The sequence below is a fragment of the Geotrypetes seraphini genome, chromosome 3 (assembly GCF_902459505.1).
Source record: "Geotrypetes seraphini chromosome 3, aGeoSer1.1, whole genome shotgun sequence".
NCBI lineage: Eukaryota > Metazoa > Chordata > Amphibia > Gymnophiona > Dermophiidae > Geotrypetes > Geotrypetes seraphini.
The window spans coordinates 335976383-335997966 of record NC_047086.1 but is presented as its reverse complement, the minus strand read 5'-3'; the positions used below and the strand labels follow the sequence as shown (position 1 = coordinate 335997966).

The 21584-nt window shown below is 43.8% G+C and overlaps 1 protein-coding gene across 8 annotated transcripts in view; it reads left to right on the top strand.

The window, feature by feature from the left end:
• USP34 (ubiquitin specific peptidase 34) overlaps positions 1–21584 on the top strand; it is a 1084964-nt gene that overhangs the window by 851247 nt on the left and 212133 nt on the right. For all 8 annotated transcript variants that reach the window (XM_033939082.1, XM_033939080.1, XM_033939079.1 and 5 more), the window contains 2 exons: positions 4822–4975; positions 11641–11719. In XM_033939082.1, the coding sequence (XP_033794973.1) occupies positions 4822–4975; positions 11641–11719 (233 nt within the window). The remainder of the gene's footprint in view (positions 1–4821; positions 4976–11640; positions 11720–21584) is intronic.

Genomic DNA, 21584 nt, shown 5'->3' with positions numbered 1-21584 from the left:
GCATTATGGTCTGGAAGGCACTTTTTTGGAATGGGTGCGTAGTCTATATTTTTCCACTCAGGCTCGGCTCCTGTTAAATGGCAACCTCATCTCTCCCTTCCCTTTGGAGTGGGGCATGCATCAGGGATGCCTATTGTTCCCGCTTCTTTTCCTTCTTGCTATCGAGCCTTTGGCGGTCAAGATCAGATCAGATCCTTTTCTCCTGAGTATCAGGATAGGAGCCCGGGAAAGCCGCATTAACTTATTTGCAGACAACATCCTTCTGTATTTAGACAATGCCCACCTACACCTGCCCCTTAATATAGTTCAGGCCTTTGGGACAAAATCGGGCTTCCATGTAAACTGTGCTAAATCGGAACTGCTACCTCTGGCTTCTGAGAAGTATGAGCGATGGCATGACGATCTCCCTATCCCCCCTGTCCGGAAACCAGTGTGCTATTTGGGTTTCTATTTGAGTGTCCAACCTACACTTATGTACCGCTATAATGTCCTTAATCACATCGAGACTATCCGAGCCCTTTGTATCAAGTGGAAGGACTTGCCGCTTTCTCTCTGGGGCCAGATAGCTTTGTTCAAGATGGTCTTACTGCCTAAACTCTTATATCCATTGCAAACTGTTCCCATGTGGATTACCACCAAAGATGAACGGGCCTCTATCCTGCTTTCTTTTATCTGGCGCAACAAGGCAGCCCGGATCAGCCTCCATACCTAGTCTCTGGACATCAGGCTGGGTGGATTGAATCTCCCGGATATTCGTTTATACAATGTGGCCTCTCTGATGCGGTTTGTACATGAGGGCATTACGGGAGGCTACAAATTTTCTCCTCCTGGGTGGCTGACTGCATGGTGTGCCCCCCACGCCTTTATTTCCTTATCGCAAGTGCCACAGCAGACTGTTTTGGGGGCTGGACCTCGGTTTCAATTTTTGCGCCCACTGTGTATGGCGTGGAGGTGGTGGAGAAGGAGACAGCAGCGTTCTCCCAGGGCTCTCCTTTCCTCCCTTTGGTGGGGAATGCGGACTTTGCAGCCTCCAGACCATCATCACCTGGCCGCCTGGCATAGGAAAGCCTAGTCATCCAGCCCAGAGGCAGCTTAAGTCATCTTGGGGTTGGGTTAGGGACCCATAGGGAAGAGGACAAGTTTCAAGTTTCAAGTTTATTAATTTTGATATACCAACCATCAAATTAATATCTAGCTGGTTTACAATAAGATTACAGGATAGAAAAGAAAAAAAAAATAATAATAAAGTATATATATAATTAATTTAATAGTATTGTATTGTGTGAACATAAATAACATTACAAGACAAACTGGAGAGTGAGGGTGGTAGGGAGGGAAGGTTAAAAGTTACATATTGGAGATAGAAAAAGGTGATAGTGGGGTTAGGATAAAACATGAGGGGGGGTCATAATATCAGAGCTATTTAATGTTTGCAAAAGATGGAATAAATGAGACTCTATATGATATCAAATGCATCGCGGAAGAGGAAGGTTTTTAGTCCTGTCTTAAATTTGTCAATTCGTGGCTCGTTGCGGAGGGACAGTGGTATGGAGTTCCAGAGGGTTGGGGCAGTTACTGCAAAATTTACTTTTCGTGTATTGTAAAATTCTTTTATGGATGGGATGAATAATAGGTTTTGATCTGTTGATCTTAATGTACGAGGGGAACTATGAGGAATGAGGAGTTTATCTAGAAATAGGGGAAGATGAGAGAGTTTAATTTTAAAGGTTAAGATGATGATTTTATAGGTGATACGGTGAGTGATGGGAAGCCAATGTTCATTTTTGAAAAGGGGAGTTACATGATCATATTTGCCTAGTTTATAGATAAGTTTTATTGCCGTGTTTTGTATTAGTTGAAGGCGTCGGATTTCTTTTTGGGGTAGACCGTTGAGGAGTGAATTGCAGTAATCTAAATGAGAGATTACTAAGGAATGAATCAGGATAGTGATTGAGCTGGTCTCTAAAATAGAAGTTACAGATCGGATGATACGTAATTTATAGAAACAGGTTTTGATAACTGAGCTAATGTGATCATGGAAGGTAAGATCTCTGTCAATAATGACGCCTAAAAGTTTTATTCTGGTATCTATTTGTATTGGTGTAGATTTGATAGAAATGTTACCTAATAAGGATTCCGTAGTTTTGATAGATAATAGCATACTTCGAGATTTATCTAGGTTAAGAGAGAGTTTATTTGTAAATAACCAATCGTAGATAATGTCTAATTTATTATTAATTTCTTTTAAATCAGTAATGACTGCATTGATACTTAAACATGTGCACTGCCCTATACACCCCCAAAACCCTTTTTTACTGGCATATAAGTGGCTCCTGAAGCCATAAGGGCTATTGGGGTGGTAGATAAGTGGGTCTAGGGGATTCTGGAAGTGGTTTGGGAGGCTCACTGTCACCTATAAGGGAGCTGTAGTGAGGAGAAGCCATGGCACCCTTTTAGTGAAGTTCACAGCAGTGCCCTGTAAGGTACCCCACTATTTAGGTGGCATGTTTGGATGTGCAGTCTATCACTTTGCAGACTCCTCCCACGTCCAACAAGGCTTGTTCTAGGCGTTTTGGACTTGGACGGAAAGTTGGACGCAAATGTGGTATAAAGATGGACGATTTAGCGGCTTGGACGATTAGATCGGCAGGACGTATAATTAGACGATTTTTGAAAGTAAAAAAAAGTTGGACGTCTCTTTCAAAAATGTGTCTTAGGCTCTTTTTAACTTTGGACGACTTGCGAGATGGACGTAAACGGACTTAGACGTCCCTTTCGATTATGCCCCTCCACGTTTATAAAGCATCTGTATAGAGGTATTAGAATTGTAGGATTTCTATCTCCTTTTCCTCTTTGTTTAAAACACATTTTAGTTTCCTGCTTGAAGTCTCGTGGTCTTCTTTGTTTAAACTAGCACTCAGGAAAATGGTAACAGATGGCTTAAAGGGCTAGATTCACTGAGCAAACCAATCTGCTCCCGAATCTTCTCGCCTGCTCCTTGCTCCGACTCCCCAAATCTGCTCTCCTATTCCTTGCCCTGACTCCCCGAATCTGCTCCTTGCCCCAACTCTCTGCCCTCTAATCTTCTCCTTGCCCTGGCTTTCCCCTGCAGTGTGAGCCCGTGGTTTTAAAGCGGGTTAAATTTCTGAGCAAGGCAGTCTGTATCTAAAGATATGTACTTTAATAATAATTAGAAATATGAATGTTTTGGGATCCCAAAGAATGAATAATTAAAAGTGTGATTGTATTTAACTCAAAAACTTATAGATATTTTATGAGATTTAAACTTGGAACATTCAGGTGAGCTAGATTTTCCAGGCATATGGAAATTGACCTTAGTTGACCTTTAGGTAAGGCTAGGGAGCGTTGTCATAGAAACTATCTGTGGAATGTGGAAGAGGGTTGGACTGTTCCTATCCTGAGTATTGTAACTTTCTTTAATTTTATAATACTGTATTAGATTTTAGGAAGAACGATCCTTATTTTCTCTTCACAATAATTAAGCATTTAAGTAGTTATTCTCGTAAAACAAAGCAAGAAATCTTTTTAGCTTATATTGTGTTGTTTTCAAATAGTTTGAATCTCAGGCTACTGTTTAATGTAAACAGAGCAAGATACAAAGGGGGGCTTGGTGTCTGGGCTTTTTGTCTGTGTGACAACCTGTCAGTTTTCCAGGTTGAGTTTTCATGGTCAGACAGAGCTTTTGGATTCATTCTTTAAGGCTTTATAAAAAGGGTACTGGTTAAAACGTATTCTTTTCTTCAAAAAACCCCCCAAAGGTTTGCATTTCTTTAGTAAATTGTCAGCTTGAGTGGTGCTTAGGAGTGCTCCTTTTAAGAATATATACATTATAATCTTATTTACTGTAATAGACAAAATATTTAAGTTTATCTCTTGTAAAACTTTTCTTTAAGCCTGTTATCTGTAAAAGCCAAAGGAATGTCTTTGTTTAAACAAGTCCAGCCTTTTACAGTGACATGCTAACTGAACATTGGAAGATTGAAATGACATGTCACTGGTCATTGCAAGAGTACATAAGCAGGCACCAGCTTCTGGTCAAGGGGGGTGGGGGGGTAGGGGAAAGAATTTTCTCCAAATTTCTGGGAGAGACAAACCCCCCTCATACACAGTAACGGAGTTATGGTTTATGGCAATGCATGTAATGTATATAATTAATTGTCAATTTAATTCTAATTTTAACCTCAAGTTTAATTTTATATAAATTGAATAAATATTATTTTAATGAAAATACATGTCTGTGTATGAGTTAATGGCATAGAGGACCCTACAAGTAGGGCCGCAGTATGGGAAGCAAGCTCACCCTGCAGTCACTACCCCTGACACAGCCTATGGGTAAAACATGGCCACGCTATGTCATTGATATTAATAAATCAGACTTGTGACTGATCAGCTTCTTTTATTTGGACTGATCTGGTTTTTTGGTTTTGCATGTAATAATCTACTTCTATTATAAACATTTTAAAAAACATAGCTATGATGATTAAAAATCCCGATTATCTTTATAACAAGTAGATTTTCCTTGGTCAACAGCAATAAGTAAAATATGAAACTGATAAATAACATTACATAAATGATATTTTTCTTGCATTGAAAATAAACTGGCTTATTTATTATATGTATTTCTTTTGAAATAAAAGATGTCCTGTATAATCATACAAATTATGAAACTTAAATGTATTTGGAATGTGAAATATCAGTTTGTGTGCCCAAAAATAATGGAATGATGTAGCCTTCATTGACAGATTTCACCAAATGTTGAAAAGTATGAAGTTTCTAAGAACATATTGCATATACTTCAAGGTTTTAAAGAGGATGGTGAAGAATTAATAGAAACTGAAAGCTACGAGTATGATTTGATAGGTGTGACGGTTCATACTGGAACTGCAGATGGTGGACACTACTATAGCTTTATCAGAGACATAATCAATCCTTATGCCTACAAGACCAACAAATGGTGAGTTGTAATTAATTGGTATTGAATAGTTGTCCTATTAGCTGTGGACTAGTGGCTGTATGTTTACATTATATATCACCATGATAGCTATGAGTCTAATGTAGAGCAAGGCAATGCTGGCCTTTGTTTATTCTCAGGACAATATTGAAACACACTTGTCTGGATAGTAGGTCCTGCTATCGGGATAAGTGCTGCTGACCAGATATTCAGCAGCACTATCTGGATAATGCCTCTGAATATCCTTACAGACTACCTTCACAGTATGTGAATAGTGCCATTGCGGAGTGTGAGTGGTCCAGAATTTACCTGGAGAATGGCAATATTCAGTCTCCTAGCTGGATAACTTAGCATCAACATTCTGTCCTAAGTTATCTGGATACCCTACTGAATATTGTCACTATCCCAATAAGTTCCCTTGTTGACTGCTTTATCCAGATATTCAGTGTTGGTCACTATCTGAGTAGTGGGCTGAAAATCTGGACATTATTTGATTGCAGTAGCCAGTGTTTAAAATAAGTGCTGATTGCAGTGGCTGATTTTTATCCTGTCTGAAATTAAATGAAAATCAAGAGAAACATTTCAGGCTATAGACATTTATTTAGTTATTTATTTACTTACTTACCACTTATAGCTTTAGTGGTTTACATGTAGGTACTCAAGCATTTTTCCCTGTCTGTCCCGGCATGCTCATCTAATGTACATGTGGCAATGGGGGATTAAGTGACTTTCCCAGTGTCACAGGGAACAGCGTGGGATGAGAGCTGTTATTTATACACACTTATCCATTAAAGACAACATTGTGCTTATTTAAAAGATCAAAATGTCTATTTCTAGTGCAATGCGTCTAGTAGTCCTGAACCGACAAGTTGACTATAGAAGGATGTTACTCATCTTTCAACTCCACCTCCTTTCAAGTAGTTTTGTTCCTGCCCCTTCAGGTTTTCCGTCTGCAAGTTAAGAAGGTGGTTTTCTGACCTGATCTGCGGGTTTTATTATTTTCAGGGGGTGGGGGAGTGTCTACAATCAGTTGAGGCTCAGTGCCCAGAGGTTTCCTCACGTTTCAGACTCATTTGGCAAAAGTCTGCTGCTAGCAGGATCAGCCCTTGAGGACACCTTTCTATTCAGCATGCTTTCATATTTTTAGAGCTTGGGGTCTGTTAACCTCATAGCTAGCTCGCATCCCTGATTTATCAGAAGCTTAAGCACAGGCTGTTTGACTCCTTCCCAGCTTGACTAGGCTTAATCAAGGGCCAGCCGGTTGGGCCTCCCCCCATTGTGGTGCCAGGATTTGAGGGGATTGAGATTCAATCCGACATTGGTTCCACTGGCAGCCTGAAGATCTCATTCTGTGAAGTTAAATCAAAGCAAAGGTCTTCTCCAGTTTCCCAGCTGCAATTCTGAGCTGAAGCAGACAGGAACCACATAGAACAGTGAATAAGGCTATTGTAGCCTAAGGGGAAAATCATGGGTGGGGTTGGTTTAAATTTGGAGGTTTTCTGGGGCCAGGGATAGAGACCCCCATCTCTATAAAACTCTTTTGACATTTGTTATCTTTTAATTCTCTGCCCCGGTCCGTTTTTAGCGCCATAGTCGTATAAGTCTATCCAGCATCAGCTTTGCTTCCCTACTGATGGGGCTTCGATTTAAGCACCACTCCTGCATATTATAAACAAAGTTACAGTTGTTGATCTGTTGAGTTTTCTGTCTATACTATCTTCTTTCTATTTAAGGATCCTTTGTATCTATCCCCTGCATTTTTGAACTTGGCCACTCTTTTTGCCTCTACCACCTCTACATGGAGGGCATTCCAGGTATCCACTGCCCTCTCCATGAAAAAAGTATTTCCTGACGTTACTCCTAAGTCTACCACCCTGCAACCTCATATTATGTCCTTTCATTTTACTGCTTCTCCATCTCTAGAAAAGATTTATACGTAGTTTAATACCATTCAAGTATTTAAATATCTGTATCGTATCTCCTGTAATCCTTCTTTCCTCTAAGACAGGGGTCTCCAAACTTTTTGCCACTAGAGCCACATTGGGTACTTCAGCACTTTTCAGCGGGCCGTAGTAAAAAAAAAGAAAAATAACTCTAGATATGAGTTATATTGAAAGCAGAAAATTTTATAAACTAATTACAGAGTATGTGAGAGTAAATTATCATATATTAATGGTGATGAATACTACCAGAAAATTCTCATATTTTCATCATAAATTATAATAAAACCATTAATGTGAATGATAGAACTGTTTTTGTGTTTTTAAAATCTTATTAAACTTAGGTTCAAATTTTGAAACGCTAATTACAAGTAGCGATTTCAAATGTTCATCAGATAAATTTGCCCTGTACTTTGACTTGATATATTTCATTCGGGAAAATGTTTGTTTGCCAAGATACGTTGTCCCAAAAATGGAAATAAATTTACAAGCAAATCTCTTCAAATTTGGAAACTGCTTAGAGTTCAAAAAGTTATAAAAATCAATCAAGTTTCCTTCCTTGTATTTATCTCTAATATGTTCATTTGCCTGAAGTTCAATAATTTCCATTTGAATTTGACTTGGAATATCAGCAACATCACAGTCAAACGGATTTTGAAACAATTTGATTTCCCTAGCATTGGCATCCAAATCAGCAAATCGCTTCTGAAATTGTTGTTTTAGATCTGAAATAACTAAATTTGTAAATGAGAGGAGATTCTGCTTCACCCAGATTCAATTTAATGATTAGTCACAGCACCAGAGCTACCTACAACACCGCAAATTGACACTGTCGATTGAGGCCGAACAAGTACGAAGAAATACCGCAAAGTATACAATTACGATTCAGTATTAAATAAAGTTGTGAATGATATTAATATTAACATAATATGGAATATCAGTATACAATGGAACCTTGGTTTGCGAGCATAATTTGTTCCAGAAGCATGCTCGTAAACCAAAGTATTCGTATATCAAAGCAAGTTTCCCCATAGGAAGTAAGGGAAACTCGGATGATTCGTTCCACATCCCAAAAACAGACACCCGCCTCCCCTCTCCCCCCCCCCCCGAGGTCACTGGTGCTGCTCACTTCCACCACTCCAGGAACCGCCTTCTCCCCCCCCCTTGGCCCACCCTCAAACTCTTACCCGGAACACCTGGAAAGGTACGAAGAGGCAGTGCAGAGGAAGAAAGGGTGGGCGCGTGCGCATCACATGATTCTCCCCATCTCGTACATGATTCTCCCCACCTCCCGCCGCACCCGAGCTTGGGCACACAGCGTTCTCTCCTCAATGCCCCAGCAGCAGGACAAGCCAGATGGAGGGGCAGCTGCCATTGTTTGGGCTGAACATCTTCGGGTAGGACTCGCTGCTGATCTTCTTTGCTGGGCTGCTATGGGCCCTTGAGCATCTGTGCATGCTCAAGGCCTTCTGGCTCCCACCCTCTCCGAGATTCTCATGAATCTGAGAATCTCATGAGAATCTCAGAGAGGGTGAGAGCCAGAAGGCCTTGAGCATGCGCAGATGCTCAAGGCCCCATAGCAGCCCAGCATAGAAGATCAGTGGCAGGCTGTTTTTGCACATGCACGCGTATGTCCTTTGGGTTACTGCGTGTCCGATGGAGGTAAGAGTTTGGGGGTGGGCCACGCAGGAGGAGAGAAGCCGGTTCCCAGGGTGCGGTGACATGCTCACATACCAAGTCAATGCTCGGTTTGCGAGTTTGCTCATCTTGCAAAACACTCGCAAACCGCGTTACTCGCAAACTGAAGTTTGACTGTATTTTGAACACAATTTTAATTAATGCATTTGAAATCTATCAATACTCCATGTTTTTGGGGTTTTTTTTTACGGATTCTCATTGGAAAATTAGTCCATTTGGCACATTTCCACACAATTCTTCTGCGTGCCAGATAAAATCATATCGCTGGCCATACTTTGGAGACCCCTGCTCTAGGATATTCATATTCAGGTATTCAAGCCTATTCTCATATATATCTTGGAGCAATCCCAGTATCATTTTCATCACCTTCTTCTGGACCGCTTCAAATTTTCTTACATGCTTAGTAAGATATGGCCTCCAGAACTGTACACAAAATTCTAAGTGGGGCCTCACCCAGCTACTTGTTCAGGGGCATTAACACCTCACTTTTTCTGCTGGCAATTTCCCTCTATGCAACCCAACATCCTTCTGGCTATGTCGTAGTTTTGCAGCCTTGAAATCCTCCGACACTATCATCCAAGGTCCCTCTCCCAGTCCAAGCATATCAGCTACTCATCCCCTAGCATATACATCTCCTTTAGTTTTTTACTCCCTAAGTGTATCACTCCGCACTTCTTTGCATTAAATTTTAACTGCTAGCAATTAGGCCATTCTTGTAACTTTCGCAGATCTCTTCTGATGTTCTTTTATTCCTTCTGGTGTGCCCACTCTGTTGCAAATCTTCATGTCATCTGTAAAAAGACACACTTTCCCTTCGAATCTTTAAGAAATATCATTCACAAATATATTGAACAGAATGGGCCCCAGTACAAATCCCAGAGGCACGCCATTACTCACCTTTCTTTCCTCCGAACAAATTCCATTTACCACCACTCTGTCATCTGTCAGTCAACCAATTTCTAATCCAGGTCACCACTTTGGTTTCTAACTTCTGAGCCTAACTACCTCCAAAACTGTTTGGTTGTGTCTCATTCATGAGGGAACTCCTTCCTTGTCCATCTCTAGGATTCTGTTAGTGGTGTTGCATGCTGTACTATTTTTCCACAAGCTTGTCCATCTTCTTGGGTGATTTTAATAATCTCTTCCCAATTTCCAACAACATCAGGGATGCTAGAAACCAATACTAGTTCACAAATCCACTCACAGCATGGTGCTTCTGTGCTTTTGAAGGGCTTCCTTATTGTGTCCTTGCTGAGAGCCAGGTAAATTTAAATCTTCCATGTTTTATAATCTGCCGTGCGCATCTTGTGAGCTTCCAGTATCACACAGTCTTCCTCCTGAAAACTCAACATCTTCACAATAATAGCTCATGGCCACTTCCCCAGGGCCAGTCATGACAATGTCTTCCATTGGGCCTGCTCTGTTTCATAGCTTGGGCAGGCTATTTTTGAAGGAAAGATTGTATTCAGTTACTAAGCACTGGTGATCTGGAAGCACTCCCTCTGGTATGCTGAAGATCCTAATATTGCCATTCTTTGAGCCAGTGCACCTCTTGCTGTAATCATTTAACGACTGCTGCGTCCTCCTCCCAAAGGTCTTCAAAGCTACAGCATAGTTCGTAACATTCACCTACCATTGCACAAAAAACTCTAGTTTCTCCTCCAACCATTCCATCACTTTCTCCTCAATCCCTATTTTAGACCTCCCTTGTTTCTTGCAGGAGTAATTTCAAGTCCTCTTCCTCTTGCGCTTTCATTGTGGGGCCTGCTTTTCTGGTATTGTCTATCTACATCTTGGATGGGGTCTCCACGTTCCCCACCTGGGATTTGGCAACATGTATCTCTTTAATTAGTTTTCCTGATTTATCTCTAATATCCTGACGCTCCCTTCAAGTATATGGGGTGGGGGGAGTTGGGACTTCCAACACAATTTTATAAGGAAACAGACAAGACCTCATGAGCATTGCTGCTTTCACATCACTGCAGAAACTGGAAGCTATACTACTACATTTGACAAAAGTTGGTTCACTGGTTTTGAAGAACACTCAACTGAAGCTAATTTTTTTACATAAAATGTTTTTGTTTCAAAAGCATAGTTAAAAATATTTGAATTTTAAGCTACAATCCTGTGTAATGATAGAGATTGGCTCAGCATAAAAAAACCTCTTGTCTTATGTAAGATTAAATATAATAAATACACTGCAAGCTTTAGTATATACACTGGCCGATTGAAAAGTAATGAGATGTGTGATTGAATTTTTTGTTAAACTTGGAAAGAGCAGTAATGAAACTCTTGAAATGTTAAAGCAAGCATATGGTGGTAAAACAATCACATACATCTGGTGTACTCTCACAGACAATGTCTTCCTCATGTTCCATGATGAAATGTGCGAAGTTCTTCCTCTCACTGTGACCCAACAATGAAGACTCTGGCAGTCCAACTGCAGGTTGAGAAATGTCAGTGTATGAGCTTTACAAGAACCAGCACAGCATTGCTATGTCTACTTCTTGGAAAGAAAAACAGAGGCAGTCTAATTTCTTTTCAATCAACCCTCATATTAAGGTCTTAATTTGCTTTCTTATTCATAGTTTAAATGATGAAGCATCAAATTAAAATAGACACTGGTGTGGTTATGCTAGTTTGCTTTTATGAGTGCATGCATATTTCTATTCTCTGTGTTATTTTGGGGAAAGATTGGATTTTAAAATTGAGAGGTCAAAAGAAAGACTTCACTAAAGAAATATGCTGGTCTCATGATTGGCCAATCTCTGCTATCCCTGTATAGGAATCAATTTTTGACACTTTTAGCTGTCATATTTAACTTACTGGTAAAATGCAGACCTATGAACATTTGTTTCTGTTAGTTTTCCACCTCTCCTCTATTTTTTTTTTTAAACATGTAGATTAAAGTAAGTTTCATTTGTATCAAGCAGTAGCTTTAAGGTAAATGACTATCCATGTATTGTGCATAGACTACAAAACACCACATAATACACATGACTGATTTAAGCATATTGCCCTCTCTCCTAGGTACCTCTTTAATGATGCCGAAGTAAAACCATTTGATTCTGCTCAACTTGCTTCGGAATGTTTTGGTGGGGAAATGACTGTAAGATTTTCTGCTTATTGTATTCTCTTTTACAATAAACCAACAGTTAGTGGAAACCATTGAAGTTTGGTGACAGTTTGGTGACAGTTTTGCTTAATGTCATGCAACAAATTTGAACTGGATTCCTGAGTCTGGCTTTTCCTTGACTGAGTGGAGTTGCTGTAGTGATATCATGTGGAAACTATGAAAAATGGAGTCCCACTCTTGTGTTAATAAAGTTATGCCTAGAGTTTGTTTGTTTGGTTTTCTTTAAGGGTACTGGGTCAAAGCCAGCTGCTGCCTCCAACTTCCACTCTAGATACTATGGGAAAAGGAAACAAGTTCATAAAGGCTCCTGGTCAGTGATATTAGGTTCCAGGATAGGGATCTGGGATAAACTGACAGAAAACTACCATGTGATGCCTTATTGTCGTCATACTTGATGTGAATGGTCCATCGTTTTGAGTAAGCCATACTCCTTGTTCCCTGACTGAAGGATTGTTAATATAGTAGTTGAGCTGGAGAATTGGGGGAGGGGTGGGGGGTGGGGGTTGGAGAGAACTAAACTGAGGAAGAAGGAGAGAGAACCCTGTTAATTGGAAATCAAAGCTCATGTTGTCATAGTCCTGTTAGGGGCCAGTTCTGGATGATCTAGAAGTTCCTGTGATCATCAATCTGATGAAGAAAGGATAACTCTCAGAAGCTTGTTACAGACATATGATAGTACAGAAAAATCATAAGTGTCGCTATTAGAGCTCTATTCTTTTATTTCCATAGGGTGCTGGCTTAGGGTTATTCAGTTTGTTTTATGTCCAGCCAATATTCAGCTTCAGCAAATATTTATATAAGATGCCGGTTCTTGTACAATTCCCCTTTATTCTGGACCAGTGGGTTTATGCATCCCTTGCCGCCAGGCACTGTAGGAAGCCTCAGATGATTGAAGTCTTAACTCCTCCCTCTGCTAGCATATCCTGGAACATGCCCCTCGGAGACCAGTCTTGCTTTCCTAGAAGCCAGCCTGTAGGATCTTATCTCTTCTGCTCGTGTTTCTTTTGCTAGTTTTCAGTATTTTTTTCAATATTTCCTTCGAGTTTGCCCTCGTGCTATGGAGGTTCCCTGCGGAGATATTTTGGGGTGGGAGATCACAGACTGTTGGAGAATTTCGGATTCTAGTGGGGTTACGTGTGCTTCAGCAAGCCCCCTGGACAGCCTGCAGGTCAAATCGGGGCTCTGGGATCAGGAGCTAGCTCATCTCAGGTTCATCTGCTAGTAAGTGTAGCACAGGCTGAGCGGTTCAGTGGAGGCGCGACCGGGATTGGAGCCGGACTGCGTGCCTCCACCAAGTGGTTGTGCGATGTAACTGAGGGTGGCAGGGGTCACTTGCCATGGTGGTCAGGCTGCTGGGGCAGTCAAAAGACTTGAAATCCAACTTTCCAGCTTCCTGAGGCTTTAGATCTCACTACATGCTGTTCCAGGATTGCCTGCAGTTTCTCCCATTCAGAACAATGAAACAACCTGTTTTAGCGATTTGGGGGGGTCTTAAAAATGGATTTTTAGATGGTTTCTCTGCATGCCCTCCCCCTCCCCCACCTTTAAAATCCCCAAATCACCATTTTTTAGGAGTTCCTGTTCCTTTTCCGGGCTATTTTAGTGCAAAATCGGCATCCACTGCAGCCATATTGGATTTTTCCTGATTTGAATAAATCTGTATTTTTTATAGTTAGAAGCTTTTGTTTTTGCTCCAGACTTCATAGATGGCCTCCCCAGGTCGATATGGGATGGATTCATGCCTCATTTACGGCGGATGGTTATCAGATGCACATCCGTGTTCCACATGCACTGTGGCCTGTGATGGGATGAAGTATCTTCCACCTCTAGGGAGACCCTACTTGAGCCTTCTGCCTTAATTTCTGCAAAAATCGCATCTGGGGGCTCTCGGGAGAGAGTTGGCAGCGTATTGGCGAAATGCAAGTATCTTATAAGTCTTCCAAGCACTCTAAATCTGAGGCACACAGGGCCACTCTCGCTGCGGGAGATTTCCCCCCTCCTCCCCCCCTCCCCCTCCTCCCCCCCCCCCGGAATTTGTGAATATGTTCTATCAGGCATACTTAGTTAAGTCCATGCCTGTGGCCACCCCAATGGCGTCTGGCCGTCCATGGGAACTACGCCTCCACTGGACTCAAGTCTTTAACTTTGTTCCCCGGCGGGGATCTTAGAGTTGAAAAGGGCGATGCCCGCTATTGTCGGGCATTCTCTTGATCCCTCTGCTTTCACAGGGAGGTTCGGCAGTACCTGCAGATGTGGCAACTCTGGCGGCGCTCCGCAATCAGGTCCTTGTGGGTCCCGGGACCTGGCTGACGATCCCACAGTACACAGGTTCTTCAATCCTGCTCATCTGGAGAACCTCGTTACAGAATCTCTGCAGGAATTAAAGCTGCAGCTGGTTCAGGCGGAATGTTCTCTCATGAGTAATCAGAACTGCTAACTGCCTCCTTTCCTGATAACCCCTATGAGATTTGTATCCTGTCTGAGATTTGGGATAACTTGGAGGGTCTTTGGTGAGTCTTTATCCCATGACAGTCAGTTTTACCAAGCACTTTGCTTCTCTGAAGGTGGATTCAGCTGTGACTTAGGTCACCAAGCATACTTCCCTCCCTACTGATGAAGATGTTCAAGACAGACATTTGGATTTTATCCTTAAATGTCTTTTTGATCTTGCCGCAGTCAGTGTCAAGGCGACGACAACTTTGTTGCTCGGGTGTACCATTCCAAACTACTCCATGACCCTGACACTGTGGTGCTGCGTGATTTGGACTTTCTCATCTCTGGGGTGGATTATATGGCTGATGCCTTATATGACGTATTGAAAGTTTTCACCAAGCTGGACATTTATTCAGTGTCCACCCGGAGAATGCTGTGGATCAGGCAGTAGTCTGGGGACTCCTCATCTAAGGCCACCTTGAGCAAGTTGCCCTTTAAGGGACAGCTCATGTTTGGCCAGGGTCTAGATGGCCTTATGGCAAGTATACAAACCCAGGGCTTTACCCAGAAACAGGTCACGTCCCACCAGGAGTTTGAGGCATTCTAATTTTTGTCTGTTTTGACGTCCTCATCAGTACTCCGGTCCTCCCTCCTCAGGGCAGAGAGACCCTTCATTTTCTGGGCCCCATTTTGGGGGGTTGGGCCATCAGCAGTCCTCAAATAGATGTCCAGCAGCCCCCTTAAGAAACAGTTCTGACACCAGGCCCCTGTCCCTTCTCCCGTGCATCAGGGGACGGGTTGGCCCTCCTGGTGGAATGGGAGACCATCATTTCCGACCACTGGGTTTTGAAGGTACTCCTCGACGGGCTCAAATTGGAGTTTCTCCGTCCTCTCTCCAAGTACTTTCTAGATTCCCCTGCAGGCCGCCCCGAGAAGGTGCTTTAGGTGCAGATCACAGTCCGCAGATTGTAGGATCTTTCAGCAATCAAACTCGTGCCAGAGGGCGACTTGGGCTCAGGGAGATACTCTATATACTTCATCATTCCAAAGAAAGGCTCTGAAGATTGGAGACTGATCCTGAATCTCAAAGTGGTTAATACAACACTGAAGGTGCCCTGCTTCCGCATGGAGATGGTGTGTTCTGTCATTGCTTCAGTGGCGCCGGAGGAGTTTCTGGCCTCCTTGGATCTCATGGAAGCATATCGTCATATCCTCATTTTTCTGACACACAGGAAGTTTCTGTGGTTTCACATCCTGGAGCAGCACTTTCAGTTTGCAGCTCTTCCCTTCAGATTGGCGATGATGCTCAGGACCTTCACCAAGGTGATGGTGGTAGTGGCAGGTCATCTCCACTCTCTGGGGGTCCTGGGCCATCCATATGTAGACAATTGGCTGATCAGAGCTCTCTCTCTGGCCGAGGAGATCTAGGCGGTTCAGCAGGTGGTTCACTTGCTGCAACGTCTGAGCTGGGTGATCAGATTTCAGAAGAGTCACTTGGAGTCCACCCAGGCTTGGGAGTACCTGGGGGTCCGCTTTCACACGGGACAGAAAAAAGTGTTCCTTCCCGCATCCCGTCAAGAGAAGATTCAGAAAGTCATGAGGGACCTTCTGGCCACTCAAACCCTGATGCCTAGCAGTATCTCCGGGTCCTGAGGATCATGGTGATGATCGATGTAGTTCTCCGGGACAGAACCAGACTGCATCCTTTACAGAAGGCTTTGTTGTCCCGATGGAATCTGAAGTGGAACCCATTGTTTGTCCTCCTGTCTTGGACAGTGGTGGCACGCAGCAGCATGGCATGATGGTTACATCCCTTATCTCTGGCCAGAGGCCTTCCACTCTAGACTTTGGTGACTCTCAATGGACGTGAGTCTCTCCAGCTAGGGGCAGTCTGTATGTCTGTTCCAGTGCAGGAGCCGGTGAGCGCCCTCGGAGCACAAGTGGTTGATCAATCATCTGGAACTGAGGGCGATTCGTCTGGCCCTCCAGCATTTCCAGGGTTGTCTCTGTCATCAAGCTGTCCGAGTGTTCTTGGAAAATTCCACAGTGGTGGCTTATATCAACTGGCAGGGGGGCACGAGGAGTCTCTCCCTGAACTTGGAGGCGTGGTTGCTCTTTTGCTGGGTGGAGACACCTGGTAGCGCTGTCCACGGCTCATGTCACAGGTGTAGACAATGTTTAGGCAGACTTTCTCAGTCGTCAGACGGACCCTGAAGAGTGGTCTCCTGGAGAGTACCAATGGGGAGCACCAGTGTTCAATCTCTTGGTGAACAAGAAGGCTGATCGGCTTTACAGTTGAGAGACTGGCAGCAACAGCCTGGATGCTATGGTGCAGTCCTGGCCACAGGAGGGTCTTCTCTACGCCTTCCCTCCGTGGCCCATAATAGGGCATCTATTGAGTCACATAGCAGAGCATGGGGAACCAGTGATCTTGGTGGCTCCCGATTAGTTGAGGTGGCTGTAGTATGCCAACCTGGTTTGGCTCCAGTGGGGCCAGGGGCTGCGTTTGCCCTGTCACCCTTGTCTCCTTACACAGGGGCTGACCGCTCTGCAGGTCCCAGACCACTTTGGTCTTACGGCATGGCTCTTCAGCACGCGGCCTTGATGGCCCGGTACTATTCTACTGTTGTGATAGCTATGTTGTTTCACAGCAAACAGTCCACTGTGGCAGCCTACATGAAAACTTGGCAGTGCTACCAGGCATGGTGCACCAGCAGTCAGGAAGATCCTTCCTCTCCCTCTGTTTCTCAGGTGTTGGAGTTTCTGCAGTAGCTTCCCTACAGGATCAGATTGCAGGTCTGTTCTGCCTGGGCCATATTGCCTTGAGGGGACCTTTGGCAGTTCATCCAGACGAGGTCCGTATTCTATGTTTCCTGCCTCTCTTGTCCGACGTGGAATCTGAATGTGGTTCTCAGCTCCCTGGCTTTGCCTGCCTTATGAGCCTCTGGAGCAGGTGTCCTTGATGGCTCTCATCATCAAAATGGTATTCCTTGTGGCTGTCACATCAGCTAAGAGAGTTTTGGAGCTTCAAGCTCACTCTTGTCGGGATCCTTTCTTGTGTATTATGGATACTGCGGTGCTCTTGCATACAGTTCCTTCCTTCCTTCTGAAAGTGGTTTCTGTCTGCCAGGTTAATCAGGAAGTTCGACTTTTGACGTTTGTTCCTTCCTGTTCAAAGGCCCAGGACCTGGTGCAGCAGTCCTTGGTATTTGCTGCGGTATTTGGAGGTCACTAACGAGTTTCGTGTCTCAGACTACCTGTTAGTCCTGGTGGGTCCTGCTCCCAAGGGCAAGTCTGCCTCTAAGGCTACCATTTCGAGAAGGATTTGAACGGCCATTTCTGCAGCTTATGTAGCGGCAGAAAAGAAGCCTCTCCTCGGGGTGCGGGCTCATTCTACCAGGGGTTTCTTCCTCCTGGGCCGAGTCTTCGGCAGTGTCACCGGATGAGATTTGTAGGGCTGCTATGTAGTCCTCCTTACACACATTCATCAAGTTTTACAGGCTTGATGTGGCAGCCAAGCAGGATGCCACTTTTGGTTCCTTGGTTTTGGCAGTGAGCTCATCAGTCCCACCCTGATGTTTTCGGGACTGCTCTGTTACATCCCACTGGTCCCAGAATAAAGGGGGATTGTATAAGAATGGAAGATTGGGTTCTTACCTTTGCTAATCTTTTTTCTTATAATTCCTCCCTTTATTCCGGGAACCCGCCCTATGTATGCCTGATTCGCTGATCACCTGCCTTGACGTACTGTTAAACTGGATTTAAGTTTCAGACCAGCCTTTATAAGAGTGCCATCTGATTCAGTGGTTCCCAAACCTGTCCTGGGGGACCCCCCAGCCAGTCAGGTTTTCAAGATATCCTTAATGAAAATGCATGAGAGAGATTTACATATAATGGAAGTGACAGGTATGCAAATCTCTCTCATGCATATTCATTAGGGATATCTTGTAAACCTGACTGGCTAGGGGTCCTCCAGGACAGATTTGGGAACCACTGATCTGATTGGATCTAGCACTAAATTTGAGGGGGTACCTGGTTTAGCGCCGCCTTCTGACAGTGCAGGCTGTGTCTTCCTATAGCACTGTTTTTGTCGTTCAGATTTCATTACCTGTTTTCTGGTTTTCATTGTTGCTGTTTTGCATATGCTAATATGACAGAATTGATTTGTTTGTCAGGGAGTTCCCCTTCTTTCCCTCTCTCTCTTGTTTATTATCTTCTGTAGATGTTCCTGGCTGCTTGAAGACTGACTGGTGTTTAAGGGGCATGCTCCAGGATGTGCTAGCATAGGGGGGAGTTCAGACTTCAAGAATCTGAGGCTTCCTACAGTACCTGGCAGCAAGGGATTCATAAACCCACTGGTCCCAGAATAAAGGGAGGATTTACAAGAAAGAAGATTAACAAAGTTAAGAACCTAATCTTTCGTTGTTATGGTTGAACTAAGTCTTGCAGAAGTGTGATACTTTTAGTTTTAAGCACCATCTACATTGCCAATGGAGTATAGTGCCCTGTTCAGTTTTTCCTAAGTGAACCGTGTAGAGGTGTTTCTGATCTGCTTTACTTAATATTTCTTTCTGTCATCAAAAGTTTGCTTTTTCAGTGGCTTCAATGCCCTGAGACCCCTTACTTAGGGGTTCTCTGCCTGGGAAAGGACGCAGGTTCCGTGATGTCAGATTGCAGCTTGCATGGCAATCATTTGAGTGGATCTGTGGAGCTAACCTGCTGTGTGCCACTTCAGGGCTCGGGGTTAGTTTCCTTGGGAGCCAGCTTACTCTGTGAATTTTTCAGAGGCTTAAGCGCAGGCTGAGGGTGCCCTATGTAAGAACCCTCAGGGAATCAGAGTACCAGCTATGTATTTCCTGCCCCTGATACCTTTCAAGGTTTCGTGGGGGTGGAGATCTTGGTCATGGTCACTCCAACTAGCAAGGTTTGGAGAAGTTTCTCAGGTGGAAATTCCTTTCCATTCACTTCAGCTACAGGGAAGGCTGACAGGCAGGCACTGTACAGAACTGTAAGTACTACCTCATTATTTCCTATGGGAAAAATCGGGGGGGGGGGGGGGTCTATAAAAGTCATTTTTGAGGGTTTCTGAGTATAGAGTTCAGGTCTCCCACCTCCAAAACCCTCATTTCCGTGGTGTTTTTTTTTTTGTTTGTTTTTTAATAAAATCTCAATGGGCCAATTTTTGGCACAATTTTTGTGGCAGCAGCCATCTTGGATTTTAAATAGTCTTTTTTTCTGAAGCCTCTATCTGCCTCAAAACTCCTCAATTTTTATAAAAATCAACAGGGATGGACTCCTCAGGATGTGCTAACATGAATTCATGTGTCATTTGCGCCGGATTGCCAGCAGAGGAATGTCCATGCACCACGTGCCATGGTTTCAGGCGAGCTTCAGTCTTAGCCCTATGCATGTCTTCCAGGGCTGGGGAACCAAACTGGGTCCAAGCGATGGGAAGAAATTCCTACCCGGCATCTGAAACAGGTGACAACATGAAATGCCAGCATGTGGAGACCGTGGAACCAACAAAAGCCATGCCAGAGATCCATCAGGGGTCAGTTATTGCCCCTGTGCAAGGGTTTTCCTTAGAATTTTTAACAGACCCGGGCCATGCTGCACAGACAGAACGCCACAATGTTTTCAAGGAGTGTCTTCACTTCCAGGGGCAAATGATACAGTTCTCAGTGCCTGTGCCAGCAACCATCAGACCCAGACTGGCTGAGTTGGAAGTCAGATTACATGCCTCTTTTATCCCAGGGCACTGGCTCAGTTCTGGATGACTCTGGTTCCTTCAAGAAGGATACCTCTGTGGCCCTCGATCAGGGTGATGACCCCTCCAAGTCAGTTTCAGTCCATCATTTTATTGCAGATGCAGTCCAGGAATTGAAATTAGAAATACAACCTTCCACTTCTCAGTGTACAGTCATGAGCCACTCCAGTACTCAGACCTCCTTTTTTCCAGCATATCTGGACATCACAGTGGTTGACCCCCCAGAAGGCTTTTTAAAGGTGGCAAAAGCTATGGCCAGACTTTACCCCATGGCCTTGGAGTTTTGGCAGCTGTTTGCTCAGCCAAAGGTGGACTCTTCGGTGGCTCAAGTCACCAAAGAAACAGCCCTCCCTAGTGAAGGAGGAGTGATGCTAAAGTATGCACAGGATTGCAGAGTGGACATGGTCTTGAAGAAACAGTTTGAATGTGCTTTCTTTGGGCATCAAAGCAGCAGTGCCTGTGTCATTTGCTTCACGGGCCTGTCACTCAAGACTGTGACAGGAGCCCTCTGGAGGAGGATGTCTGCCAGCTAGTGTTAGAAGGAGTGGATTATGTGGCGACTCAGTAGTAAAGCAACTTTAAGCAGGCTGTCCTTCAAAAGACAGATGCTTTTTAGCAAGGACCTAAACAAACTCATGACAAGTGTAGCAGATTGCTGCCCTAAGTCACTACTGAACAGCAGACCTTGCCGCCCCCCCCAGGGGGAGTCAAAGTAATTTTCGTTCCTCCCACTAGTTTCGCCAAAGTAACTCAAGCACCTTTGTCCAGAGATTTTTCCAAGGGTACAGCACTATAGCAATCCCAAACGCCAGTAGACCTCTGGGTCTCGTCAACCCTTCCTCCTAAAAGCTCCAATGATGCCAAACTTGGAGCCACACCTTCACACATTGGGAGGCGGTTGTCAGCGTTTCTGAGGAAGTGGGAAAAGATTTCCTTAGATCATTGGTTGCTGGACATTATATGAGAGGCTCACAAGATAGTTATTTTATTTCCCGCCCCCCCCCCCCCCCCCCAAGATTTGTTTCTAGATTCTCCAGCTGGGAGGCCAGAAAAAGAGGCCAAGGTTTGAGCCATGCTTCAGTAGCTCTTAGACATTCACATAGAAACATAGAAAGATAAAGGCCAAATGGCCCATCTAGTCTGCACATCCACAGTAACCATTATCTCTTTCTTTCTGTAAGAGATCCCACATGCCTATCCCAGACCCTCTTGAATTCAGACACAGTCTGCTTCCACCACCTTTTCCGGGAGATTGTTCCACACATCTGCTACCCATTCCTTTAAAAAAAGTATTTCCTCAGATTACTCTAGAGCCTATCACCTCTTAACTTCATCCTATGCCCTCTCATTGCAGAGTTTCCTTTCAAATGAAAAAGACTCGATTCATGCACATTTATATTATGTAGGTATTTAAACGACTCTATCATATCTCCCCTCTCCCACTTTTCCTCCAAAATATACAGATTGAGATCTTTAAGTCTGTTCCCATATGCCTTATCTGTCCCCAACAGATAAGGCAATCGGAATTGGGCAGATACTTTTTATACTTCATCATGCCCAAGAAAGGCACAGAGGATTGGAGGCCCATCTTGTATCTCAAGGCAGTCAATGCAATTTTTAACAGTCTACATTTCCACA